This window comes from Pseudopodoces humilis, chromosome 9 (assembly GCF_049639895.1).
Source record: "Pseudopodoces humilis isolate 2021_Gansu_Grassland_sample_001 chromosome 9, ASM4963989v1, whole genome shotgun sequence".
NCBI classification, from domain to species: Eukaryota; Metazoa; Chordata; class Aves; order Passeriformes; family Paridae; genus Pseudopodoces; species Pseudopodoces humilis.
In genome coordinates, this window is record NC_142208.1 from 7,572,760 (window position 1) to 7,599,149 (window position 26,390).

Consider the following 26,390-nt stretch of genomic DNA (forward strand, 5'->3'; position numbering starts at 1 on the left):
AGCTAAAATAAATTAAAAACTGTAAGCAAAATAAATAAAATCATCCAAACTTACAGATTTGAATTCTGTCAAAGCTAGAACTGCCAAAAAAATCTGTTACATACATATATTTTATCTGTACATTACTTTTTCTGAGCGGTTGCTAATCTTTGATTCTTTTCTTGATTTGAATATGAGGCAAACTGAATTAGGGGTTCCTGACATAACTTTTTTCTCATTTTCTTGACCCATTTTTCAGTACTGCCTTGGGTTAGTGGTGGGGGTTTTTTTTAATCTGCTATCTTCACTGTAAATCTCACTCTTTCTTGAGATGAGATGGATATAAGTTGTTTGAATCATAATTCATGGCCTGTAAAATTAACAATCTATAATTTTTTTCTTTAGTATTCTGGATGAAATAAATCCCCAATTGATCTATAATAAATATAAGGAAAAATGTATACCTGTACATATGTCATCCTGGCTTGTCTTCAAGCAATGCAAAATTTCTAGTTTTGGTAAAGCTAAAATACCATCAAGGAATGTGCTTTTTACTGAGAAACACAAGTGCTGTAACTGAACAACAAATAATTCACGTTGGGATAGTTTCTTTTGTGTTTTATGCTCCTTTTCTATTGATTTCTCTCTTCAGTCTTGTTAGATGCATTTCTCACATAGAGACAGTCCTGTGCAGAGGACTAATGAAAAAATCAAGAGTGGTAGTGATGGCATGAGAGAAACTTTTTCCTGGAAACAGAAGGGCACAACTTCTGTAGGAATTGTATTTGTAGGTGGAACATTTGCATGAAGAACATCATGAAAAACAAACTGGTAGCAACAAATGCATCTTAGTTACTGTAAACATTTTGTGCATACACTTGCACTCCTGTATTTACATAGAAATGAAATAGATTAAGGGCCAGAATGTGAATATGTAAAGGTCAAATTCAGAAAATGTCAGTTTTTAGAAAGTGCAAGGAAGAAATTTCTCAAATAGTTTAGCAAGGTTCATTTTGCTTGGCAGAGGGAGTTGTTCTAAAGGGTGTTTACTGTTTTGTGTCATGACAGAATTGGTGAGACTGTAATTGTATGGCAGTCACCATTCTGGCTTCCACTTAAAGGATAAAAAATTTACTTTCTTCATGGTACTGCTGATAGAGAATGAGACACTTCTTGAAGTGTTTCACATTTTAAATACAGTGGTGGTTTTTCTTCTCCACAAAAGAAAATGATTTATTTCTAGTGTCATATTTCATGTTCTCTGGTACAAATATAATAACTAACAAGCTGAGAGGTGTATGCAGGCCTATCACAAGGTATCAGTGAAATATAAGTAAAGCCTGATTTTATTAGGTTAGCCAGAGATTAATGACTCTAGGACAACTGCAAAGGTCTCAAGATGTCAATACTTATTCTTTCTTTTAACAATGAGAAGAGGAAAAAACCACAACACCAAACCATTAAAGACAGTACTGCTGCAGTTCAAATGCTCTTCTTTGTCTATTTTTAAGGAGAAGCATTATGGTAACATTTGAAAATGTGCAAAATAAATACCTGCATAATTCTGATGTAGATTTAGAGAACTGAGATACTCTAGGAGTTCCATTATTTTGCTTTGTTATTAAGTTTGGCATAAACCCTAACATCTGAGTTAGGTGACAACAGGATGTCCTTGGTACGTGTCCCTATTGTTTAGAAAATATCAGGTTTTTTGCCATGTACAGTGAATATTGGTGTGCTACAGAGCTGACCCGACTATTCCCGCTATAGGGTTTATCTCCACTGATCAGCAGCATGATTGTTTTCCTATATATTATCAAATATGGTTGGATGGAAAGCTATTGCTTTGTGCCGGAAGAGCTTTCCAAACTCTGAAGTACTAAAAAAAGGCATTGGCAATCTCTTAGATCTTCTATTTGGTGTGCATGAAGTCTATTAAAATAATTCCTTTTCGTTGAGCATGTGATATCTGTTGTGAGGTAGCATCATGCAGTCATAGAACAGTTTAGGATGGAAAAGACTTTTAAAGGTCCTTGAGTCCAAATGTTTCCTCAGCACTGCCAAGTCCACCACCAACTCATGTCCCTAAGCACCACATCTGCATGTCTTTCAAATGCCTCCAAAATAGTACTCCTACCACTGCCTTGGGCAGCCTGTGCCACTGCTTGACAACCTTTTCTGTGAAGAAATTCCTCCTAATAGCTGATCTAAACCTCCCTCAGGACAACTGTTTCCTCTTGTCCTACCACTTGCTACTTGAGAAAAGGGACTGAACTCCCCTGGCTGCGCCCTTCTTTCAGGGAGCTGTAGAGAGCTGCAAGGTTCCCCCCCCCAGCCTCCTTTTCTCCAGGCTAAACACCCCCAGCTTCCTATGATCCTGCTGGCCACACTGTTTCTGATACAAGCCAGGATGTCCTTGGCCTTCTTGGCCAACTGGGCACACACTGGCTCACGTAGAACCACTCTCCTGTGGATGTTTGCTGTCAGGATGAGTTGGGACTCTGGTGTGCACGGTGACGCACTATAGAAGGTGGTTTCTTTCAACGTTTTCCCAAGTACTGCTGTAAAATGTTACATATATACATATTTAGAATCCAAGCTCTTAAAGGCAGATCAACAGATCTGAAAATTTAGGTCACTTATGAGCTAATAAATTTTATATTGTCTCCTGTAAAGCTCTCTGATCCTAAAGGTATTCATCACCTGAATAATTTTCAATCCTGAATGCACTTATATGCTCCAGTGATGCAAAACTCAATGAGAAATACACTTTATTCCAGCTTTATTGATGTAGCTCAGGTCTTGCTGGTGGTCATGGTAGTTTTTAATGAAAAATTAGGTAATAAGTAAGTGGAATAGAACTCTGAAGTTCTGCTTTATCAGTGGGGTTAAAAATGAGGCAGGGAGAATACCTGTAAGAAACATAACTATATCTCCATGTATGTCTGTACATATAAATAAAAGAATCTTAGGGGATTTTTTTTTTTTTTAAATCAGGTACCAAAGATACTGTGAAGAATTTCCAGAATATTGAAATAATTTTGGTCATTTTCTTGCAGTCTTATTCCTAAGACTTTTAGAATAATAAGAATAATAATAAACAGACTTGCATTCTGTTTTCATTTGGCATTATGCTTTTAGAAATTTTATTTCATGCCTTTCAAAGAATTGCTTTATATTACTCTCTGATAAAATGCCATCTATGTTCCTTTTCAAAAGTGCATAATGTACTTTTTATGTTTCCTCAGATGAGTGGTATCTTAATGCTGAAAAAAATTGAACCTTGTCAATTTTTGCCTTTTATTGCATTTATAGTAATAGTGGTTGTCCAGATGTGATACTGGTCACAGATTTTGCAACCAAGTCTATGCCAAAAAAGCCCTAATTTTTTCAAAGAGCTGTTCTGAAGCCTTGAAATTCTTGGAGATCAGTTGACCTAAATCTTAAAAATATGAAAGGTAATAAAACCTTTCTAATATTCATATTAGTGAGACATAAATTGCGCAGTAGATTTTGCATCTGTTGGTTTGACAAAGCAGCTGCTGCTTTGACCTCTGTTGCCTACTCTGCAGCATGGCAACACTTCCCTTAGTGCAGGATAATATCCACCCACTGTTGTCTTCTTCCCTCTGAATGGTTTCAGGATAAAAAATTACTTTAAAATGTTCCCATTTTACCCCTCAGAGTGCACAAGGATTTCACTATCACTTTCTGCCTGCCTGCTCCACAAAGACACTGCCTGTGTCTCTGGGTTTCTTTCTTGCACAGAACTGTGTGTTCTTGTAACAGGTGTGCTGTGGGTGCCAAAAGGGAAATTGAAAACCTGTTTCTGACCTGGAGATACTGGGCAATGAGGAGGTGATAAAAATGAATGCCTGGCTTTCATGGAGCTATTGCCATCCTTAACTTCTACTAAGGAAACTTTAAAATAGAAAGCATTATTTCAGTTTGTATGGTGACAGGATTTTGAGAAGTGTAAGTTCCCCAGAGCAGAACAAAAAAAAAAAAAAAAGCTTTAATACATCGACTATATAAATCTCTCCTTCCCACAGGTTTTTGCACAGATGGTCTTGGGGCAGTGCCAGGAACCTGCAGGTGCAGGAGGCCTTCCCTTAGTCCTCATTCCCTTCAAGCAGCTGTCAAACAACTTTTTGAACCCTGAAAGTACATTGCTTTTTCCCTCTCACCAGATGAGGTATGAAGGGTTTGCCAGCCAGCTAGAAAGCCTGTTGCTTGAAATGCTTTGGAACACTTTGTCTTACCCAGTAAGATATAGCCAGCTGAAGATGTACAAGTCATAGCAGGTCTCAGGAGTGTAACTGATTGCCACTGCTTTGCCCTATGGAAGGAGGAGAAGCAGCTCTGTGGTGTTGCTATAGAAGCTGCAGTTCCTGAGCATCATCCTGAGAGATACAAGGGCTAGGAAGGCTACTGCAAAGACAGTGATTAATATTGCTGTTTTTGTAAACTGATTCCTCACTGATCTGAAGGAAGCCTCAGGAGGTCATCTAATCCATAATTCTGCCTGAAGGAAAGGTAAACTCCACTTAAACCATTCCTTACAGACATTTGTCTAACCTGATCTCACCACCAGGGTTGGAGAGTGAAGGATTCCCTTCCCTTCCCATCCCTGAAGGATTCACTCCAGCACTTTGCTAATTTCTCTCTCTCTTTGATCTTCAGCTACATATTGCCTTTTGTCATGTCATAATCCCTTAATTTTGTGATGTACTTATTTGTAAGGCTTGAACTGAAAGTAAAATAGGGTGATTTGAATCTCATAGATTAATTTAAAGTGTATATGTGAGGACCAAAAGAAAAGACTTATTTCTTTTGCTTAATATTAACCAAATCAGCTCTGCTAGTGTGTGGAATGGGTTAAATAGAGTTACTGTGCTTCCAACTACCTAAAGAGATATGAAAAAATTCTGCTTTTGAAGCACACCATGATGAATAATTTAGGGACTCTGGGACTGCACACTGTACATAAAGATATTACAGGGCATAATATATCGTTAACATGTATAGAAGCTCTCTGTAATTTGAAATAGAAAATATATACAGTGTCCTAGCTGGAAATAATGTGTGCTTGATGAAAATGTTCTGTTTGAGAATTAGTGTCTTTGTCAAAATGACAGATCAAAACTCTAATGTGAAATCTGTGTTTCAATAACATTAATGGAGCCCATCACTAAGACTTGAGAAAGCAGATCCTGATGCTCTGACAGTATAGTGGTCATAAATAAGCCAGATCAATTTCTCACAGAACATCTAGACAGGCAGAACAATTCTGCATTGCAGCACCTGGCAGCCTGGAGCATGCTGGGCGTGCTAGAGCCGAGGGGCCTGGCAGCAGCCCTGCTCTGGCTCTCTGAGATGTGCATGCTCACATTGCGTGTGGGTTTCAACTCCTACTGCACACAGCTGCACAGTTTGGGGCCTGAGCAACATCAGCTGCCCTGCCACAGCCCACTGCAGGTGTGCTGGGCACAGCTTACTGTAACTTGGTGTTTTCAGGCTGTGCTGCTTATGGCTTCATTATTTTAAATAAATGTTCACTTGAAAATATTTATATCTGTTAATAAGCCATTCAGTTTTGTGTTCCTCAGTGCTTGCTGCTTGTAAGAGTGTTATGCTAAGGTTTTTAGTAGGGGCTGGGAAGATGAGTCAAGGTTTTCCACAAGGGAAGATTGAGACACACATGATTTATCTGTCTTGTGTGAAATATTGAGTGAAAATGCATACGATACACCAGGTAGGAAGAACATCTCATTTGTTTAACTCCCTGGGAATAAACCGTTCACCAACACTTCTGACTTATGTCAGTCAAAATTAAGCTTCCATCCTGAGATGGTTCTCATTTTATGCCCTTCTATTCACTGATGTATGCTGGATTTGACATGAAAGTGTCTTTATGCTTACTGTATTATTCAATGCTACTGAGTTCCATTAGAGTTCTAATGAATACTGTAAAATTACCTGTAAAATGGTGTTAGTACTGAAAGTTACTACAAGCAGTCAGAGTATTAAACTTAGTGCCACTGAGTTCTGGAGTTGGTTTTAAATATTTGATGCTTTCAATGGTGAATATTAGAAAAACTGGATGCATCTGTATTCACAGCTATTTTGTGACATCCTCTTGTCAGCCTATGCAATGAACTGACTAGAAGCAATACAATTCCACTGGTAACCGGGACTTTATTACTATTTTCTTTGTCACTGCTCTAAATAAAGAATTTTACTCAAATGAAAATTATGATCTAGGATTTCAGTGCAAAACACTGTATAAATAACTGTTTAACCACCTGCTGAGGGAGGGCATTGGCTGCTTTGTGCTATCTCTGTTGAATGGCACTGGGCTTTTCATTTTGTCTGACAAAGTTTCTGTGGAAAACGATTGGCACACCTTTGTCTCATCCTCCAGAAGAGTGTCTGCTTGTTTCAGTGGTGTGGTAAGACTAGGACAGGAGCTCAGGGCGTGACTTCCATCACCATGAGTGATGAACACATTTATTGAACAATTATATGTCAAGATGCCTTCAGAAAGCAGGAACAGCACCAGAGCTCCCGAACAACTCTTTTGGTTCTAGGTTATCTCCAGACAGAGGATGACTTGACTGTGTTTCTCTTCAGCAATATGTGCCTTTGAGCTTGACCATGCACTGTAAAAAGCATGAGAGACTGACTGAAAAGTGTAGCTTTATGCAGATTGCATTTGGTGAAAATTTGGTCCCTAACTTCCTAGGTAATTTTTCTTTTCTAAGATCATTGAAGCATTTCTGTAGTGTTTAGGTTTGGGGAATTTGGTTCATGAAGGCAATTGGGTGTCACTAAGCCAAGAGATGCACCCAGAGGCTTAATCCTCCCTTGTGTTGAATTGTGGTACAAACTGGAGCAACATAATGGGAGAGGTCAGGAGTGATCAGATCTCTGTGGCCCAGAGTTTGGGGCAAACTCTGTGGAATTGAGCAGCTCAAGTTCATATTCACACTCAGGACAGATGTAACTGTGGTTCCTGGTACAATTTGTGCACGAATTATGGGAATGGTAGGATGCTGAGGGGCTGAAAAGAGAAGGAAAAGGGTAAACATCTCCTTTCCTACTTTTTCCTTTTAAATCCCTGCATGGACTATTTTGTATTTTTTCTCTTAAAAAAAAATAAATCTGCAAATGGAAATGTTTTATTTTGGATAAAAATAGGTACTGTGTTGGTACTTTTCACATCTTTTTTCATCAGTTTGTCACTGATGACTAAGTGATGGAGTTTTGAAAAGTGTGGTTTCAGTTTAGCTCTAGAAACCCATGTAAGGTTTTCTTTTGAGCAGGTAACAAGGCATGGTTTATTTCTGTTCCCTGCTTTCATCTGCCCATCTGTCCTAACTGTTTAGCCTCTATCATTGCAGATATGAATTTTTTCCAAACATTGAACATGCCATAATTTCTGCTTCTGTTTTAGACTGAAAGCATACAACATCTGCAAGTTAGAGCTGGCAATAGAAGAGAATGAATTCAAATGAAAATCTCTCTTTGGCTGATATAAATCACAGTATACATCTTATACCCATCTGAAGTAGTTGCACATGAAAGAGTCTTCATACAATTCTGTTAATAAATCACTTCTTTTTTGAAGTCAAACTGGTCTTGATCACATTCAGAAAGGAAAATGGGTACAATAAAAAGTTTTTAATTTTATGGTATTTCTAATTTTAATCTGAATTCTTATCAGTCAGTTTTGTAGTGATTTCTAATTGTTTCAAACTCTCAGAGGTTGTTATAAGCTGTACTCCATAGAATGTTCTCAATCCTGGAGTACTAGCTAACTACCAGAAGATCAAAATAGGTACACAAGAAAAAGGTCAGTTTTCCATACAATTGGCATTAGTTTTATCCTGATTTGATGCAATAAGAATAGCATTCATAATTATACAACCAACTGATCATTTGCTGATACAGAAATGCAGTTTGATGAATATACAAACAAAGCAGAAATGCAGATTGTGTTTTCCTCTTTGCATATGTTGCTGTCTGTGTATCAATTTCCTAGGCTTTGAGTCCTCACTCTCTGAGTGAGGGTGCTGAGGTTAAAGAGCAGTCCCTGGGCATGGCTCCATAGCTGGAATTTCCAAATGTCTTTTTGTGCTTGAGCATCAATTCAATGAAGAAGATGGTGTAACATCGCTGAGTTTTTTGAATGGAAGGCAAAACAAATCAAACATATTTACTAGCCAAAACCTCTGCCTTGGAATAATTATATTTGCAAATTTTCAGAGATCTGACAGCCTCCTTTTAAATACAGCTGGAAAACATGTCAAGCATGGCAGTGTCTTTACACTGCACAGTAAGAATGGGTCACTCACAAGATGTCTCACCTAAGCAGTTTGCTAAGTAGGACTATATTCCAGGTTTTGGAGGGAAAAAAGGGATTTTTGTCTCTACAAATACTGGAAAGATAAATTACCTTGGCTTTTATCAGTACTTTTTATTCTAGTTGAATATTTCTGTTATCATAATTAATTGACTCTGTGCTTATGGGAAACTTATCAAGATTCGATCTTTTCACTTCTCTGTCTTCTCTTTTTCAAGTTCAACACCAGATTGATTCCTCTCTCCTGTTTTCTTTCAGTGCCTCTTCCCAGTCCACTTGACCAATTCAGGTTCTGTCAGCCTTCTTGACAACCATGACCTGAGGTACTTGTGCTCTTTGTGATATTTTAATGGGTTTAGTTTCTGCTCACACTCAACAATTCATTAACTTCTAATTTTTTTTCAGATGTAAGAGCAGTGCTGTTTCTCCTTTTTTTTAATCTTGTCCTTATCCTGGCTCTGATTCCACAAGTCAAAAGACTTGTTAACATGCATGGTGTGTGGAGCAAGGAGGGCTGTATCAGGTTACTGACCTGGTGTCAGTAAACCAGAGAGCATCAGCACATCCCTGCTAGGAAGTCACCTTTCTTTTGTCCCCTTTGGTTTTCTTAGACGGATTTTTAAAAAAACCAACACAATTTTTTTTCCATTCCTTTATTTATGACTCCAATCCTTTCCAGTCTTGACCTTACTTTGAATAGCAATTGGAAAAGAATATTCAAGGTCATATTCAACATTTAGGTATTTAGCAAAGTCATGCTAGAGACAGTTCAAAGTAGCTCCATATGAAGTTGTATTCAAATAGTGCTGATATATTTTTAATTTATGTTTGTGGTTTATGTTTTAATTTATTTATGTGGTTGCTGGTATCTGAAATGGATTTACATGGATGTTTCAGTAGATTAATGACAAGTTTTCAGATACTTATGTGGTTTTTAATCTTACAACTGGGTGAATTCTGAGGTCTTGTTGACCTAAGCAGTAGCAAAAATTATATTCTGAAAACTGCACTCTGTGAAACCTTATATAGAAACACAGATGTCTGGATGGTGGCTTGACTTATGAGAATTATGTGATTCTTCAGATTCCTAGGGTGTTTCATGGCGTAGATGGCTGTTCTGTACCAAAAATGGATTGTGCTGTCTACATCAATGTTACAGTGACAATTTAAAATTACTGCAATGGTCCTGCATTGGAAGTAGGCATCCTGCTCATCTCCATTTGACTTGTGGAAGAATGAGAAGTTTTATATACTTAAGTATAAATGAAAAGTTTTGAGGTGATTTCCTTGTTGCCTTGCAGAGGTGACACCTTAAGTAGCAACTTCTAAGATTTGTCCTCCTGAGAGCCTGAGGAGACCAGCAGCTTTGCAAGTGGGAGATGAGGTGGATGAAGAAAATACAACAGTGTAGGAGATAGCAAGACAAATGTAGGGTGTCTGTAGAAACCAGCAGAATTTTCTGTTGCAGAAGGCTAATTCAGCTCTGCATCTCCTGGGAGCTCCGTGAGGAGTCCCCCATCTAACACATGAATGACTTGGCGATTTTCCAGGGAAATGCTGGATATTCTGTGCACATCTCAGGGCTGTACTTTGGGAGCAGGGCTGCACTGCTGGTGGTGAATTCCTGGGTAACTCTGTATGACAGAGATCAAGAACTAAGAGCAAGGGTAGCTGCTGGGACCTTTCCTGTGCAGCTTTTGCAGGCTGTTGCAAAGCAGTCAGGTAATAAAAGCTTGTCTGGGTAGCTGCTCAGGTCTTCAGGAATTCCTCATTATCTCTCTGAAATTTGTAGCAATTCCTTTGTATGTAGGTACATAATGTTCTGTGTGTAATTTCACTGCCGTGGGAGGGAGCATGTCCTGGTGTTATTCTGGTTGTGTACTTTGTGTTGCTATGAAAACAGATTGCTGCTGATAAGAAATATTTCATTTTGTTAAGATTATTTTTAAACAATATCAAAAAAGGTCACTATTTTTGAGATTATATCTGAAACCTGTGCTTCTAGTTTTGCCAAACTTTTCCTATTTAAGTGGAAAGTTATTTTTTGCACAGATCAGAGGACATTATGAAAAATATTGATGATTACTTATTTCAAGTGGCAGCAGTGTTGTGACTCACTCTTTCATGGGCATCCTTCCCTACATTCATAATGGATTTTGAAAACTGGAGCCGTCTTCTGCCAACAAATGAAATATTAATGAATGCAGGGTTGCATAATACAGTTTTTGTGTAGTGTAATTTTCCAAGGAAATTAAATGACCATCTCTTAAAAATAAACTAGAGGAAATGCTTTATAGTCTTATTTTGCTGTGAACCAGCGGGTATTTGGGTGAAATCTTAAGCTTTGATGCATCAGATGAAACTCCTAAAGGTGGATTAAATGGTTTAGTACAATGACTGTTGCATTAGTTGTAATCACTTAATCATACTTTTGAGTGTGGAACCGTTCCAGATCTGTTTAAAAGTATACACTGCATAAGCAAGGGAGAGAGGATGCTGAGGACAGTGGGAAATCAGGAGCTCATCAGCACACATAAGTAAACATTTTCTGAAAAAAATGACGTAGAAACTTTCTTCCAGACAGTAGAAAGAGATGCTTGACTGGTCCTCAGCACTTGCCAATCAGTCCATGAATCAATCAAATTGTGCTTTCAGTATGGATTAAATTTAATCTGTCCTTGGTTACTGGCTAACCCTTGAAATGACAACATTTTTGTTTGTTGTTACCTAAGGCTGTAAGTAGGGATTTGGGTCAAGGCATTCAGCAACAACTTGGGGAAAACAACTGGATTTTCTGCAGTCAAGGAAAGGGTAATAAATAATAGCAAAGCCCATTAATCCTCTTTTCCATTAGTGGCAATGTCAGATAAAGCTGTTTAGTGACTCTTGAGAAATGTTAGATGGATGATTTATTGCATGTGTAGTTTTAGATGTTAAGTGTAATTTTGAAAGGTCGTACCTCTACAGACTCACCAAGAGATAGAGTAGAATAGCAGATTACAGCACCATATAATGGGCAATTTCTGTATGTCTCTTCAGCTGATTTCCCAGTCTTTTCAGTTAGTTCTGGCTCCTTTGAGTGGATATGAGCCTCATTTGCTGAAGAGGCTGACAGGACATTTTGTGGTAACTGGTGAAATCAGAAAACCTCTGTCTTTGATGATGCACTTGGAGAATGGATTTCTTTTGGTTACTTTTCTCCTGCCTATTTTTCATATGACTATTTATAAAAGTGAGCTATCAATAAATTAATTAGTCTACTCTGCTTTACAAATACAAAGAGTAGTTATGATTTTATAGACGTTTTTAATAGTGGGGATTCATTTTAATGGTGTATAAGGAGGAATATTTACCCTGTATTGAAGAGTGGGCTAATAATGAACTCTCAACTTCCATCTCTGTTACAATATCCCTATTGATTTAAAAATGCAAACTGCTTTATGCCAGGAGGTGACTGTTCTTCAAGTTCTCCTTAAAAGCATTGCTGACCCCAGCTGCATTTGCTTCTGGGAGAGGACTCAGCTACTTTTTTATTCTTCTGGAAATTCACCACACAAAGCAGGAATGTGATGGAGCAATGAGTGGAACACAGCTGCAGGCCGGGTGCAGGCACTCGACAGCAGCATGACTCAACCCTCCATCCTCCCAGCCTGGCATTCAGCTGGATTTGCCTTATGTTTGACTAAGAAATAATCTGCTAGCTTCTAGACAAGTGCATCTGCCTAACACTTATTTACTATATATTTGATTTAAAGCTTTAAGATAGATTTATGCATCATTGTAGTTTGCTTAGATCTGCACTGTGATTGCGCTATGGCAATCACTTTAAAACTGTGCAATGCATGGCAATTGAGGAAGAACACACAGATATGGTTTCAAAAGTGTCTCTTTTTAAAAAGAGCTGTTAAACAGGTTAGTCAGAACCGTGAGTCACTCCAATTAGTCATGCTTACTTTTTGGTGGCTATAGATTATCTGGTTTTCCTCTTTCTCCATGCAGCTATGAGTAATGCTGTGGTAAGAACTGCACTGCTTTGGAGAATGGCTTTTCCTCCCTCTGCCTGAACACATGTACACACTGGGCAGTTTATAAAGTCATTTTTTGGCCCATTCTCTCAAAACACTCAAGTGGCTGGTTGCAGGATACAAGAGATGTGAAATCTGCCAATTGTTTCTTTGAGGGGAGAGTAAAAAGAGCAAGGGCCTTCACTACTAGCCCATGACTGGCACCACTTCTGTGGGGTTAGTAGGAAATAGTTATCCTGGTTGGCATTATCCCTTGTGCACCCACAGGGGCTGAAGCAGGAACTTTGAGGTAGTTAATCGGAGCAGAGAAGGTCTCTGAGGAACATTAAAAACGAGGGGGTGGGACAGTAGAACAAATATGCCCTGAGATGGTAACTGGGTTGGTGCCTTAATAACTGTTGGAGCTGAGTTTGGGTGTGTTGGAGGATTTTTTTTCTATATTTGTAGTGAGCATGCATCAACACAGCTGTAGTGTTAGGCATAATCCCAGAGCCTTTACAACCATCATCCCAGACACTGAATTAGCAGTGCATGTATTAGACAAGGGTTTTCAGCTTGGTGGCTACCTAAAATTAGTCTGAAACTGTGTAGGTGCTTAAATGTGGGTTTGAGAGCCTGGATTTGGGTTAGAAAGTGTAGGCTGTAGTTCTTCAAGCTTTAGCAAAGAAAGGGAAGATACAGAAGCTCTGAATATTCCTGAATATGCCTACATCTAGACTACAGTATTCATTGCTCTTTTAAAATAAATACTGTCAGCATTTTTGTTAATATAAAGGCATGATGTCCTTTCCTTGTAATCTTAAAAAAAAAAAAGAAAATATATTACAGTCAGGTTTTAAAGGATTAGTTATTATTTTTCACTGGCTCCACTTCTGAGAATTTTTACTAAGACTCTAATTCTCTCTAAAAATGGATAGCTCACCTAGAAATAGAACTTTTTTCTGTGATTCCTATCTTTTGATTGATGCTGCAGAACTGCTAGATGGAAAATATCATTAAAATTAGAATGAAAACGTCTTTCTTATATTTACAACTCTCTGAATAGTGTAGAACCAAAACAAATTTTCTCTAGTTTATCAAAGGGTCAGGGGACTTGGAATTTGAGATAGAAAGTGTGGTCATGTCATTAAGAACACTCAATGGGCTTTACAACAAAGGATTGAAATGCTTCAAAAGGGAGAAGTAATTTACACTGCCCTTTTGCAATAGATAGCAAAGTGGTAAAGCTGCTTTCTACATAAATTTATTTCCCACATAGTTCTGCTCCCTTTCAGCAGATCCATACAGGAAATATCCAAGTCACAACTAGTTTGCATTTGGACCAAATTTATGTGAAAGAGGTCATTTGTTCAGTGTCAGCAGCTGTTGTAAAGTTGTACAAGGTCTTCCCTGGGAAAATTACTGCTTTCAGATTCTTTTTGAACCTTAAAAGCTGCTGCAAACATGGGATGAGAACATATTCAAACAAATAATGTACTGAAAAGGAGACTAGAGAATGCATAACTGAAGGGCTGAGTGCTGCCCCTGTGTGCTACAGCACTTTGGAGAGCTGATTGTGGAGACCCCTGTGAGATGCTCTGAGCCAGAAGAAGAAAGCTCTTCTGCAAAGTCTTGTTCAGTGAGGCTTGTCCTGGTCCTTGGAAGAGGATCTCCTTGTAGGAGTGGGAAACAACTCCTAAACTTGTCCCCATGAAGATAATTGGCTGTTGTTAGAACCCTTCTGTGGTGCCATGGGTGGTAAATCACCTGTGGCCTGGCTATCTCAGGACTCAGCTCCTGGTGTCTGGGGCAAGAGACTCCATTCCCTAAGGAAAGGAGATGTCACAGTGGCCCCGGCACACAGGCTTGGGCTCAGTGCTATCTCAGGACACTCCTGGGCAAGGCAGCCAGGGCAGCCCACAAGACAAACACACACACATTAAGCAGGAGGCAATATAGCAGGAGAATAAAAAGGCAAGAACACAGATGGTGAGTGGTTATGTGGATAATTCCTCAGCTTTGTACAGAAATTAGGTCCTTGTTCCAGTGACTGCCACAGGTTCTTCTTCTCCCCAAAGTACCACTATACTAAAGAAAACCCTTCTAATTAATGAAAAAAATAAATTTGAATGTGTGTAGGACAACTGTGCTTCATAACATGTGCCATTTTCTTTTATTTTCTGTAGGGTTCTGATTTTATGCCACAAAGTTGAATATTATGTAACAGGATTCTATAGTGTTGTGACCAGTCCTGGCTGTTTAACTGTGTTGCTAGACACAATGTGCTGAGAATGTACATTTGGGTGAAATACAGTTTCCTCTGTCTTTCCCTCAATATAAAAGAAAAAAATACTTTGCTTACTGGAAAAACAAAAAACAAACAACAAAAAAAACCCCAATAAAAACCAAAACTAAAATCCAATCCAACAAGACCAAAGCAACCCAAAATACATTGAAAGTTACAAATATTCTCAGCCTTTGGAAGAGGAAACTTATGTCTGTGCTGAGGAGGAGCTGTGGATTGTCCTGATAAATTAGAATAGTGCGTGGAAGGACACAAGCACAGATCATGAGCCTGGAAAGTAGAAGCCAAATAGAGGAGGACTACTTGCTAGCAGAAGATATTAAAACAGCAAAGTGGAAGCTGAGACCATTGACTGTGGATGCTAATGTTTGGTGGCTTATTCACAGCATTTCAGTGAAATACAGGTGCAGGGGAATATGGTACAACTGATGAGATGTTTCTCATGTCAATGGATCACGGTATTAGAAAAGTTAATGGCCTGAATCAGTGGGTTTCAAATGTCACTGACTATGCATTTAAGTGAATAGTAATTCAGAAAACAACTAGGAAAAAAATGTAGGATGTGTTACCATGCACTTTCAGTGGCAGAAATGAGAATGAGCAACCGGAGCTTTACAAACCCCCACAAAAATGGATGAGTTAATGCCCAGAACACCTCCCTCGGCTGCCCATCATTACTGTATTTTACACTGGGACTGTTTGCTTATATTTTCTGGATTTATTCTGGATTTTGCTTGTGTCTTCCTATTATATTCCCCAATGTGAGTTTTCTTCCTTTTGTCTACTACATTATATTATTTTCTGACATGTGGACAGCTTTTCCTTTCTATGAGATTAAGATGGCTGGGAAGAAATACAATGTCTGAATTGACAGCCAGGAATAAGTTGACTAAATGCAGTTCTTTGTAGGATTTTTTTTCCATGGCTCAGAATGGGCTCCAGAGGGACTTGTGAGAAGTTGGAGCTGTCATGGGTTTATATTTATTGATGCATGTAGCAAATAAAGAAAAGAGCATATAAATAAACACATTACATCAGTTTTGACTTAATGACATCTTCTCTGACCATACTAGCCCTTGAAATTAATAAGTTCTTAGCAAAAGAATAACAAGATTTTTTTGTATAGATACTGACTGCAGTGAATGGGGTTAAAAAGCTCTCTGTGGGATCCTGTGTCTTGTACAGTTGTATCTGACATGTGCAAATGATTGCTTTTCCCTATTTTTGGTGCAGAAGGGGATATTATCTTTAGGTTTTCAGACGTTTCAAGTGCTCAGAGTAATGCAGAGTAAATCTAAATCCACTGCTAAGCATATGTGCATTACTGTCTGTATTTTTTTTTGTTTCCAAAAGAAAAGTAGTTCCGGTTATTTATTATGACACAGGAGACTTAAGTTGCAGGTTATACTTTTGTAACTGCATTTATTGCTATCCTTTTTTTCTGAACTTCAGCCAGCATTCCTGGTGTCACACAAACAATAGTAATTACTCAGAGTTCTCTGAATGTGATCTAAATGCATAAAGTAGTTGTTAAGTGGTATAAATCATATAATGGCATAGTTTTAAATTTTATAGCCTGAGTTAGTTTATACATTAATAGTTCATACTCTGCCTGCATCAGATTTTCCTGCAGTGCAACAAAAATAGAAAATAGGAAGTAAGCTCTTGAGAAAGAAAATATTCAGGGGCTTGGAGAGTCTGTCTTCATACCTGAAATTGAGGCACATGTGGACATGGGGATCAGTCCTACTGGGCTATAAATACTGTGGGTAACATCCTTAGGTGGTGTAATTAGCAAAGCTTTGCATGGCCCCTGGTACAGCTGCCCAGCCCTCTGAGAGCAGCCTGTGGGTGTTTTCTGCTGGTGGTCAGAAAGTAGAAATACCCAATCACAGGTTTTGTAAACTAGAAAGAGGCTTAGAGAGGATTCATGGCAAATCTGTTTTTTACGTTAGCTGGCCTGTCCCTCAGATATCAGTAGAACTAATCAGTGAGTGTCAGGTGGTGCACAGTAATGCTTGGGGGGAAAGGCCAGGTGTCCTCTGAAAACTCATAATTGCTGATAATGGAACTCTTCACAATGCTAATTAAAGAGGTTCTTCTGTTTCTCAGTGAGAATAAGCTCTGAAATTACACAACAAGTGCTTTTGGTTGGTTTTGATACATGTCTTCTAGATTAGTATTGATTTTGTGTTATATCATTCTGGCTTCTCTACTGCTGGGAAGATAGAGCTGCAGGTGATGAAAAGTAGTATGAACTGGTCTGCTAGTCACATGGAGGAGAGTGAGATTGGCAAAGTACCTCATAGGTGAGTGCACTACTACAGGCAGATGTGAAAAAAGACAAATACTGAAGCCTTTCAGGTATATGATTCTGTGAATAGATGTTTGGAATGAGCATAAACATAAAAATTAAACTGATGTGTGTGGTTTTCCTCATCTTGCAATATTGAGAGTAAAAACTGATTATGAATTTGTGCTGTGTTGAGTCTGGCTTGACTTTGGTGTAAACCTGCTGGAAATAGTTTTGTCATCAGTGACAGTATTAAATTACCTGCAGAGGATTACTGCAGCTGAGCAGTAGCTCAGTCAGTAGCACCACTTAGGCTGGCACAGCTGGGCTCATCTTGCAGCCCTGTGAGTGCTGGATAATGATTCTTGGGCATCTCTACAGAGATTTTCAGCAGAGCTGATGGGACTTCATGAAACAACTTGTTCTTTAATAAGAAAATTAAAGGCATGGTTCTGTAATTTCCAGCTTAGCACTCTTCCTCAGACCAGAGGCCTGTATGAAATCAGCTGATGCTGTTTAGGCAGGGCACCAGGAGTGTTGTAGGTCTGTGCAGGTGCACAAAGGTTTACCCAACCCAACAGAATGACACCTTATGGAATTTCCCTGGCGTGGATTATGACAATTGTGTCTGCACCTAAACTCAGGTGGAGTCTCTTCGTGCATGAGCCTGTCAGTTCATTTGAGACACACAGCAAGATCAACTGAGTGCTGTTTCCCCCAGGTTCCCCTGGCTCAGATGATGTCCTAATTAGGTCACAGAGAAAATCAAAGATGTAGAAGCTGGATTGAGTGCTCACCAACCAGCTCCTACATGTAATTGCTGTATTTTAGTTTAATTTCTCCTGAGATGTTTGCTGATGTCTTGGAGAATGTTGCCCATAAAAAGGCAGACTGCTTGTCAAGAAAGAAAGTCGGTGAACACATGAATATTTTGAGCTGCAGCGTGTTGCACTCAGTATTTATCACTACAGGAGAGGGCATGTGACTCCTCTCTCACACGGCAGCTCCTTGATTTATGCCTTACAGATTGGAAAATAGCAAAAGTATCCTGCAGGATCCTTTTGGAAGAAAGAGGAAGGCACTGGAGTGATCCACAGTGCTAACATTTTGCTGCAGAATGATTCCTGCCCTTACCCCTCACCAAAATACTGTGTGTGGGAAGACAACAGACTTGCTAAAGTCAGAAATGAGTTACTGTTTCACTGCCTAAAGAAAAGTCAGAAGTGTGGCCTCAGAAGTAGCAGTGTGACCTGCCAAGGAAGCATACTTAATGTGCTCCTCAGAGCAGTGGAGCTGAATGTGCTCTGCTCGTGGCAGCAAATGCTGTGCATGCAAACAGGTGGGACTCCATGCACTTCCTTGTCGGTACAGCTTGAGAGGGAGATGAAGGATGGCTGGAGCACTTCAGGGTATTGTTTCTTGGCAGGAACACACATGCTCCAAGAAAAACGATTTCCTCAATATTTTTATGAGTCTCTGAGCTCAGTCAGGTCTGGCAGGGATGTCTTGACTTCATCCAGAGAGACAGTAGTGAGGAGATCGTTCCAAGTTTCCCTTTATTTGGTTAGTGGGACATGAGTAACTTCTTCCCCGAGCTGGAGGGCGTTGCCCTGGGCTCCTTATCCTGCAGTGTGTGTGTCACGCTGTGCCTCTCATGTCCCTCCATGGTGCCCAGGGCAGCTCCCTTGTATGCCCTGACTGCACTGCAAAATATTATTGCCTTTGATGCAGCAATTCCAGCACAGGCACTTTGGACTCAGTGGAATAACAAATAATAATCAAGAAAATAGTCTGGCAATAAATGCTAATCACACCCTATAGGCTTGCACTGAGTTTTTCATTAGGTAGTAGATATTACATCCAAAATACTAACTTTCCCAGAACCTTAGAGAGTTTAGAGTTCTTTGTAAATGTGTCATTTCCCCTTTAAAATACAGTTTATTTCCCACTACAAATTCTTCATTATTCTGTAGTTAGGGTTGAAAGGCCTCATCATTTGCCTGAGTCAGAAATGCCCTTAAAAGAAAACAGTCATTTAGTGAGATAAGCAAATTCAAGAAATTGAGGCAAAGGTTCTGTTCTTCAGGTGAACCCAAAGATCCACAAAGCCTGCAGGGATGTGGGTGTGGGGGGTGTGTGACTTTTTTAGACAGCTGCAGCTTGGAGAGCTTCACTATTCCTCCTTCTTTTTTATGACATTTTGATTTTTGTACTCTCTTGTTCTGCTGAAGCCAAAGCTATTTTTGCCCACTTTTTTCTCACTACCTCTCTCTCCTTTTGCAGACTTACATTGCCTTTGTAGGGCACTAATTTGCCAGCTAATGCTGTTCTGAGCTTATGAACATATAATTTATTTTGAGTATGTGTCTCTGTTACGTGCAAAACCAAGCAGGATGCTGTGATTCCTGTTTCATTCTTCTTCCTGACCTAACAGTAATTCTCCTGATGATACAAACCAAATAAAGAATGGAATTTCTGTGCCAATATATTTGTCAGCCATAAATAGGCAATATATTAGTCAAACTTCCAGAAGTGAACAGCAACATATTTCTGAATCTTAGTATCTCCAAAATGTATGTAGATGTTTGCTTTGGGGATCTCTGACATTTTTGTTGTCAGCTAAGGGCTGTCATGTGAAGTTTATGTTGGCTAGATCAACCCTTGGCAAAAGAGCGTAAGAACAAAACTGGGTATAAAATGGGAAGCTTTTCTACAGAGAAAATGTCTTTTCCTAGACATAGGATTTGCAAAGATATGAATCACTGAAACTGTTCAGAAGAAATAAGGAAAGACTGATTTAAAAGCCTTTCTTTTCAGAATTTCAGAAATAAGTATTCTGATAAATTCAAAATAAAAAGTCTTTAAAAGTTTATCTGTTATTCAGTGGGGAAGTTCAAAGCTTACTTCAACATAGGTGTAGCTTTATTTTCATTGAGACCTCAAGACAATGAGAGGCCTGGCATGTCACCTGCATGTATCTCACACTGTATCTCACACTGAGAATTTCAGTGTGTTAAGGAGTGATATTTTATAGCATTATGGCCCCAATTGGCTTGCATGCCATTATTGAAAACAAGGAGGTAACAGCAGTTTCAGGTTTTCTCCATGCTTGGGACTTAGGAGGAAGCAGAGATGCAGGCTCCAGCACCTTTGGCTCTGGCTTGTGAGGCCAGAGGCTCTTTGTCTGCTCTGGTCTTACCCTGAGCATGTGAATAGGAAGCAGGTGGAAGGAGCTGGGGTCAGCCAATAGGGCCCAAGCCAACATTGCTGTTGAAATGTGTGTTTGCCCCTAAAGACAAATTACTTTCATCTGGTAAAAGAAGAAAAGTTATTGTGAGTCTGCTGTAGTTCCTCTCTTGTGTTCTCCAGGGGCAGGGTGGCTCCATTTGTCTGACTGGGGTATAGCTCTGAAACAGGTTCAGTTTCAGAGTTTGCCTGGCCTTTACTTATGTGCATTTGTTATTACTATGCCTATTCTACATTAAATTTCATTTTGTTGAACAGTTTCACAGCCTTACAGGAAGAAACTCTCAGTTTACACTGATCAAGTGCTATCTTTAAAACTACTGGAAGTTTGTGAGTGAGTAATGTAAGGTACTTCCCTAACGGAGATTTAGCAATTGCTGTTCAGCACCAAACTCCAGACAAACAACAGAATGACAATGCTTTAAACTTGGCCTCAGTCCAAAGCATCCCTGTTTTTTAAACTGATCTTCAGTCATGTTCCCAGTAATAACACCAAAGCCCTGCGGTGTGTTTGCACAGGGAATGAATTAGGCCTTGACTTATGCACCCACAAATGGAGAAGTCATGTTTGTAAGAGCTCCCTTTCTTGTGTAGGTACCTCTCGGTTTGAAAGACAGGTGTCTGCTAAGGAAGTCAGGAGCCTCCCCTGAAATAGAAAATGTAAACCCACTCCTTCCAAATTATTGTAATTTTGAAATCAAGGGGCTCTCAGGCAAAGATATGGGAATAGGAATAACAGTTCTTTACTAGGAAAATAAAAATGCAGTAGTACAAAAAACAAAAACAAAAAACCAAACCCGCTGACAGAGTCAGAATACAACCTGACACCCTGTTGGGAGCAGTCCAATTAAATGGTGGCTGCAGTCTTCCTGGAGTGACAGATGTGGTTCTGCTGAAGCAATGATCCTGCAGAAGGGTGTAGTTTTCCTCTGGAGGTCTAGTGGTGTAGATGGCTCCTGCTTTCCTCTGGGAATCCAGTGGAGAAAGGCTGCCTGTGGTGTTCTGAGTCTCTGATTATATCCAGGTAGGAATGCTGGGCTCCTCCCCCCTGGCTGGAGCATTTCACAATGGGATGCTGTAATTTCATCAGTCATGTAGTGAGACTGAATGGCCCATTAAAAGAAGATATCCCCTTGGAGAGAGGATGGGTCATGGAAGAGATAAAGAACACTGCCCCACCTAGTTTCAACAGATGGTAATAGAATATATACTTCTGGTTACACCTTACATTGCAACCCAAGACAGTGGCGAGTCCTTTAAAATCTACTCTAGCCAAACTGTGATGCTTGTCAGTGTGATTGTGTGATAAAAGGTAGTGATTCCTCTATTACACACTTGAAGTGTTAGCTATGAACCCAGCCTAACCATTCAAAATCAAGAGTCAAGCATTCACTTAACCATTCTGGAATATATCCATTAAAAATAATATCACTTATTTTTAATAACACTCTACTTATAGAGCATGTAAATGAAGCTTTTACTTCCCACAGCACCTAGAAGAATACTTTTGTTCAGTTGCTTTCCTGCAAATAGAATAGCAATAAAGAAATTTGTGTTTGTATGGTCAGAGCAAATGAAAAGGAAACAGAAGGAGAAAAAAATTGAAATTTCAGTTTTAAGGCAAGATTTAGTTATTAACTATTAAACTCAGCTTTTCTGTTCATCCTTCTCTCACAAAACCTGTTCTCTGAAGGGCAGAGGTCCCTGCAGACTGGCTGTGATATTCTGATCCCCAGGTAATTCCTGCCACTATCCACATTGATCTATATGTACAAATATAAGAAAGAGCAGAGCAGGCAGGGTGTGTGAGAGGTAGGGAGGCTGGGGCGAGGGGAAGATGCGATCTATCGTTAGTGCTGTTGGTGAAAGAAAAGCGATTGTCAGGGCTGTGATTCCTGGCTGCCACTGCTGCCGGGAAAATGTGTGTCAACACCACGCAGAGGCACAAGCTGCTGCTGCGGGCAGGAGGAGGAGGAGGAGGTGCCTCTCTTTATCCCTTCTCGGCTTGATGCTGGCGTCTGAGAGATGCCTTTGTCATAAACAGGAGTGCTCGCAAGGCGTTGCCTGCTTTGCTTTCTCTCCCCCAGCCCAAACAACAGCAACAACAACAAAATCCCATCTCTGCTATGTAGCAGTGAGATTGTTTGCAGGTCGGGTTTTTTCTTTTTTCCTTCCCCCCCCTTTTTTTTTTTCATTTTTTACTGCTGTAAGATTTCAGGATGATCCAAGAGTGTATTCGCTGGATTTGAGGGGTGTTGTTCGAAGGGGAATTCCACTGCTTCCTCAAACCCAGCAGTTTGCAATATCCTGAGCTGACCCTGTTGAACGTATTACATCAGGTCAGAAACATTTTATTGCAGGAGTACAGCAGCCTATTCCTTTCACAGGAACAGTTTCATTTACTGCTTGCTGTTAGCTTAAGAACCTTATCCTATTTGAACTGTCCATTCTACCAGATTTATTTTTCATAGAATCCCTTGGGGTTTGACCATGAGCTGGGCATGTAAGGGACCACTAAACAAGGAAACCTCCAGACAGCTTGGTGGGCAACCTTATTTAAGTAAAAAAAACCCTATGTTTGATGAGCCAATTACACAGAGCAAACATTTAAAGGACAGAACACTAAATACTTGTTTGTAAACAAGTAGGCTTTTATTAACAACACTGTTATAGCTATAAAAGATCATGACCTGAGCCTCACAGTCTACCTGCACCCTTGCCTGAATTCTGGATGCTGCTGGCTGGGCTTTGTGAGTGTTGTAGGATTAATCCCTGTGGTTCCTTGATTATGAGCATGTGCAGAGCAGCCCAAGGTACAGCCGTGCATGTAGAGCGAGCACAGAGACGTGCCTTGCAATGCCATGTTTGTGCATGTGTTCCTACAACTGAGGAGGATACACGGAGCCTGCCTGCCTCGCTGATTTATCTGATGTTTTCTTGTTTCTGTTTCAGCATTCAGGATAAGTCCTTCAACACCACAGCTTTAGCAGAGTAAGTGAACACTTTAAAGATATCCTTATTTTTAAACAAGAATGATGAGTTTAGTTACCATACTGAATAATTGTAAGTGGTACGTGAGAAGTCCCAAGCTATCTGTCATATATTTTGATTGAATTTTCTGTAATCTAAATATATTATTGACTATATGGGAAGGGTTGCATAAAGCAGCTGCCTTTAAATGCTCTGTGACTATTTAGCAGTGAAATACCTTTTTTTGGGAGAGTATATGCTGGGTGCACATCACACATGTTATCGTAAATGCATGATTTTCAGTGTCAGATAAACCTCCTGTCAAAATACTGCTCATTTCTGGTACAGGTGATTCTGTCAAACACAAGGTTATGTTTTCTAAGGACACATGACCTGTACTTACCACAGGCATTGTTAGGAAAAGCAATATTTGGGAAATATTTTGAAAAAACCCTATACATTATTTAGACAGGCTAAGTATCAAAAATGTAATTTCTTTGTTATCAATTCCATAAACTCTTTAGATAGCCTTTTGTATATATCATAATCATAAGGATGTATATGTTGATTTTTCTTGTTTTATGGAAACAACAGAACAAGGGTGGACATTAAAAAGTTAGAAAGGCAAACCCTCTAGGAACTATTGTAAATGAAATGACCTTTGTCTTATTTTAGTCTAATCACTTCAATATTGGTGCTGTATGCATTGTTATTTTGCATGCTTTTTATTGTTTCAAAAGCTTTTGGGGAAGATTCTGCAGCAGTAAGGAGCCAAGCTGTTTTCAGGAGGAAAAACATATATGGATTTGTTTGTGTATTAGGTTAATTTTACACTGCTAAAATTCTCATAATCTAAAATACCCCAGCTGGACAGTGAGCTGTTTGTTGAGTGCTGTGGGGACAGGGGACATTCTGAAATCAGGCCAAGTTGTAATCACCTGAGACACCCTGAAGTGTTGTCATAACCTCTACAGGAAAAGTAATATTTCAAAGGGATCTAAATAATTTTTCTCTCTTATATTGCTTTGCTTTTTTTGCTTATATTTCCTTGGTTTATTTAATATTTAAATTTAGTCACACTTTTTGTGTGATTGGGGCAGATATGGAAAGATTGAACTGAAGCTAATAATTGTGGAAGGTTTTTTGTTTGCTTGTATGCTTGTTTGTTTTCATTTCCTATGTTCCTCTTAGTTAAGTGATGAATTGTGGTCTGTAAAATTATGGGTTGCTCCCCTCTTCACAGAAAAATAGCCAGATTACAGATAATTTTTTTCATTTTGTTTTTCTCCTTCCTTTTCCTCTGTCCCTAAGTACATCCATTGTTTCATGTAGAGATTCCCTAGGCCTGCCTAAGCCCTGAGGTTTCTGGGACCCGAAAGTGAGGGCTTTTCTCTGTGGGGCTTCATGTTAAACCCAGGTATAAAAGCTGCGAGTGTGGTGCCAGCCCTGCCTCGGGGAGATGAAGAGGGCTTGGATCTCACTCATTTCAGCTGCTGTTGGTTCTTGTTTGTGGGATTTCATTTTTAATCTTATATTTCCAAACAAAAGGGTAGAAATGCGCTTTTAGAAAACAAAGCAAGTGAACAATGATGTCTGAAAAGTATTGTCCAATTGAACAAACTTGATTTCCAGAGTTGCCATCCCTAAGGCTTGTTTAGAGCTGTCCCCCAACACCTGCTTTTGAGAGCTGCTGAGGATACAGAGTTCTTAGTAATTTCAGCACTTATTGTTTGTGTTGACCATCTCTGAAAACAGACAAAAATAGATTTACTTTTATTTAGCAGAAGAAAGAGAGAGCTTTCCATGCAAATCAAGACATCGTCATTTAACAATTTCTGTCTTTATTTGTGACAAAGGCAAAGGCAGGGCTTCCTGAATGACATAAAGCCAGTGGTACAGCACTTTCAGGAACATTTCTCCAGACAAGGCGGATGCCTGGGGGTGCAAAGCTCCCAGCAAGCCATGCATGCAGCCTGGCTTGGGAGCTGTTCACGTGAGCATCTGAAAGGTCAAGTCAGCAAAAGGGAGCAGTTTTCACTCTGTTCTGAAATGGCTCCTGTGGGAAGGTGAAAATGGAAGAAAGTTAAAGAAGCTGGTCCCATTAACCCAGAGGCCCTGGAAGAAACACAGAGACAGTACTATCCAGAGTCAGAGCAACACTCCATCCAGGCTGGGATCCCATCTCTGACCTGACTCTGGCCCATGCCATAAGATCAATAGTGGATGTACTTACTTTGAAGAGATATCCATCAATCATTAGCTGGATTTGGCATTGAAGGGTGAGGATTCACATCGCTGGTTTTGTTGAAAGACATTTCCTACCCAATATAAGCTTCAACCCATTTGGATTTCTGACCTTAAGCTGTTGTGGCATATTCTCTGGTGGTTTAAGAGTGAGGAAGATGCTACTGCATTTTTTTGGTTGATGGGAAGTCTCTGCTACACAGCCACAAACTATCAAAAAAACCCCAAACTCTCGAATGTCACCCTATCTATTAAATACAACTAAAGTTAGACAACATGACTTAGACAACGTGACTTACAAGTTACTGCCGAGAGAAAAGGAGGGTGTGGATGTTTGTTTTGATATGTGCAGACAAGTGGCATGAACACAGAAGATGCATTTCTTTAAGAAATCAAGGTAAAAACACTCCATTCTTTAATGATGGATATTTGCATTATATCGCAAATTCATCTTTTTAAAGGTTCTGTTATGGTCCTAGCCTCAAGCACTGTCTTGTGTGAGCGAGCTCTCAGCTTCCTGGTTATTATTTATAACCAGGACAAAATTTCTGTTGGAAATCTTTTTACATCTGAACTTCCTCAGGATCTTTTAAATTTTGTGATGGTCATTTTATTCTTTGACTTATTATTGCTTGTCTTTTCTGTCTGCTGCCATCCAGTTACTCAAATACATTTTGTCATGCTCAGGTTGTTTATAGGTTGTGTCTTGTTTTATGGCTCCTATCAGTTGCTGGATGCTGAGTTAGGGCCTCTGCCTCTCGAGATCATCTCCTTACAGCCAGCTCAGCTCCCCCACTTAAGGAGAGTGCTCCTTAACTGGACTTGGCTTGGCCACTGGGCTTGGTGCTCAGCCATCTATTGTGCCCCCAGGGTGTGTTCTCCATTGCCAAGACAGTCTTTCAGGACTGAGGGCTGCCAAGTGAGGTGACTGGTGAGAGAAGGGGAGAGCAAAACTGGTGTCAGAACTGCTTCCTCCCACCTCCT

General features: G+C 39.6%; 1 protein-coding gene across 5 annotated transcripts in view; it reads left to right on the top strand.

The window, feature by feature from the left end:
* The window catches only part of FAM13C (family with sequence similarity 13 member C), a 116,351-nt gene that overhangs the window by 45,643 nt on the left and 44,318 nt on the right, over nt 1–26,390 (top strand). For 4 of the 5 annotated variants that reach the window (XM_088059677.1, XM_088059678.1, XM_088059679.1 and 1 more), the window contains exon 7: nt 23,145–23,183. In XM_088059677.1, the coding sequence (XP_087915803.1) occupies nt 23,145–23,183 (39 nt within the window). Of the gene's footprint in view, nt 1–23,061; nt 23,184–26,390 lie in introns of those variants that run through there. The other variant, XM_088059681.1, reaches the window with a different exon arrangement.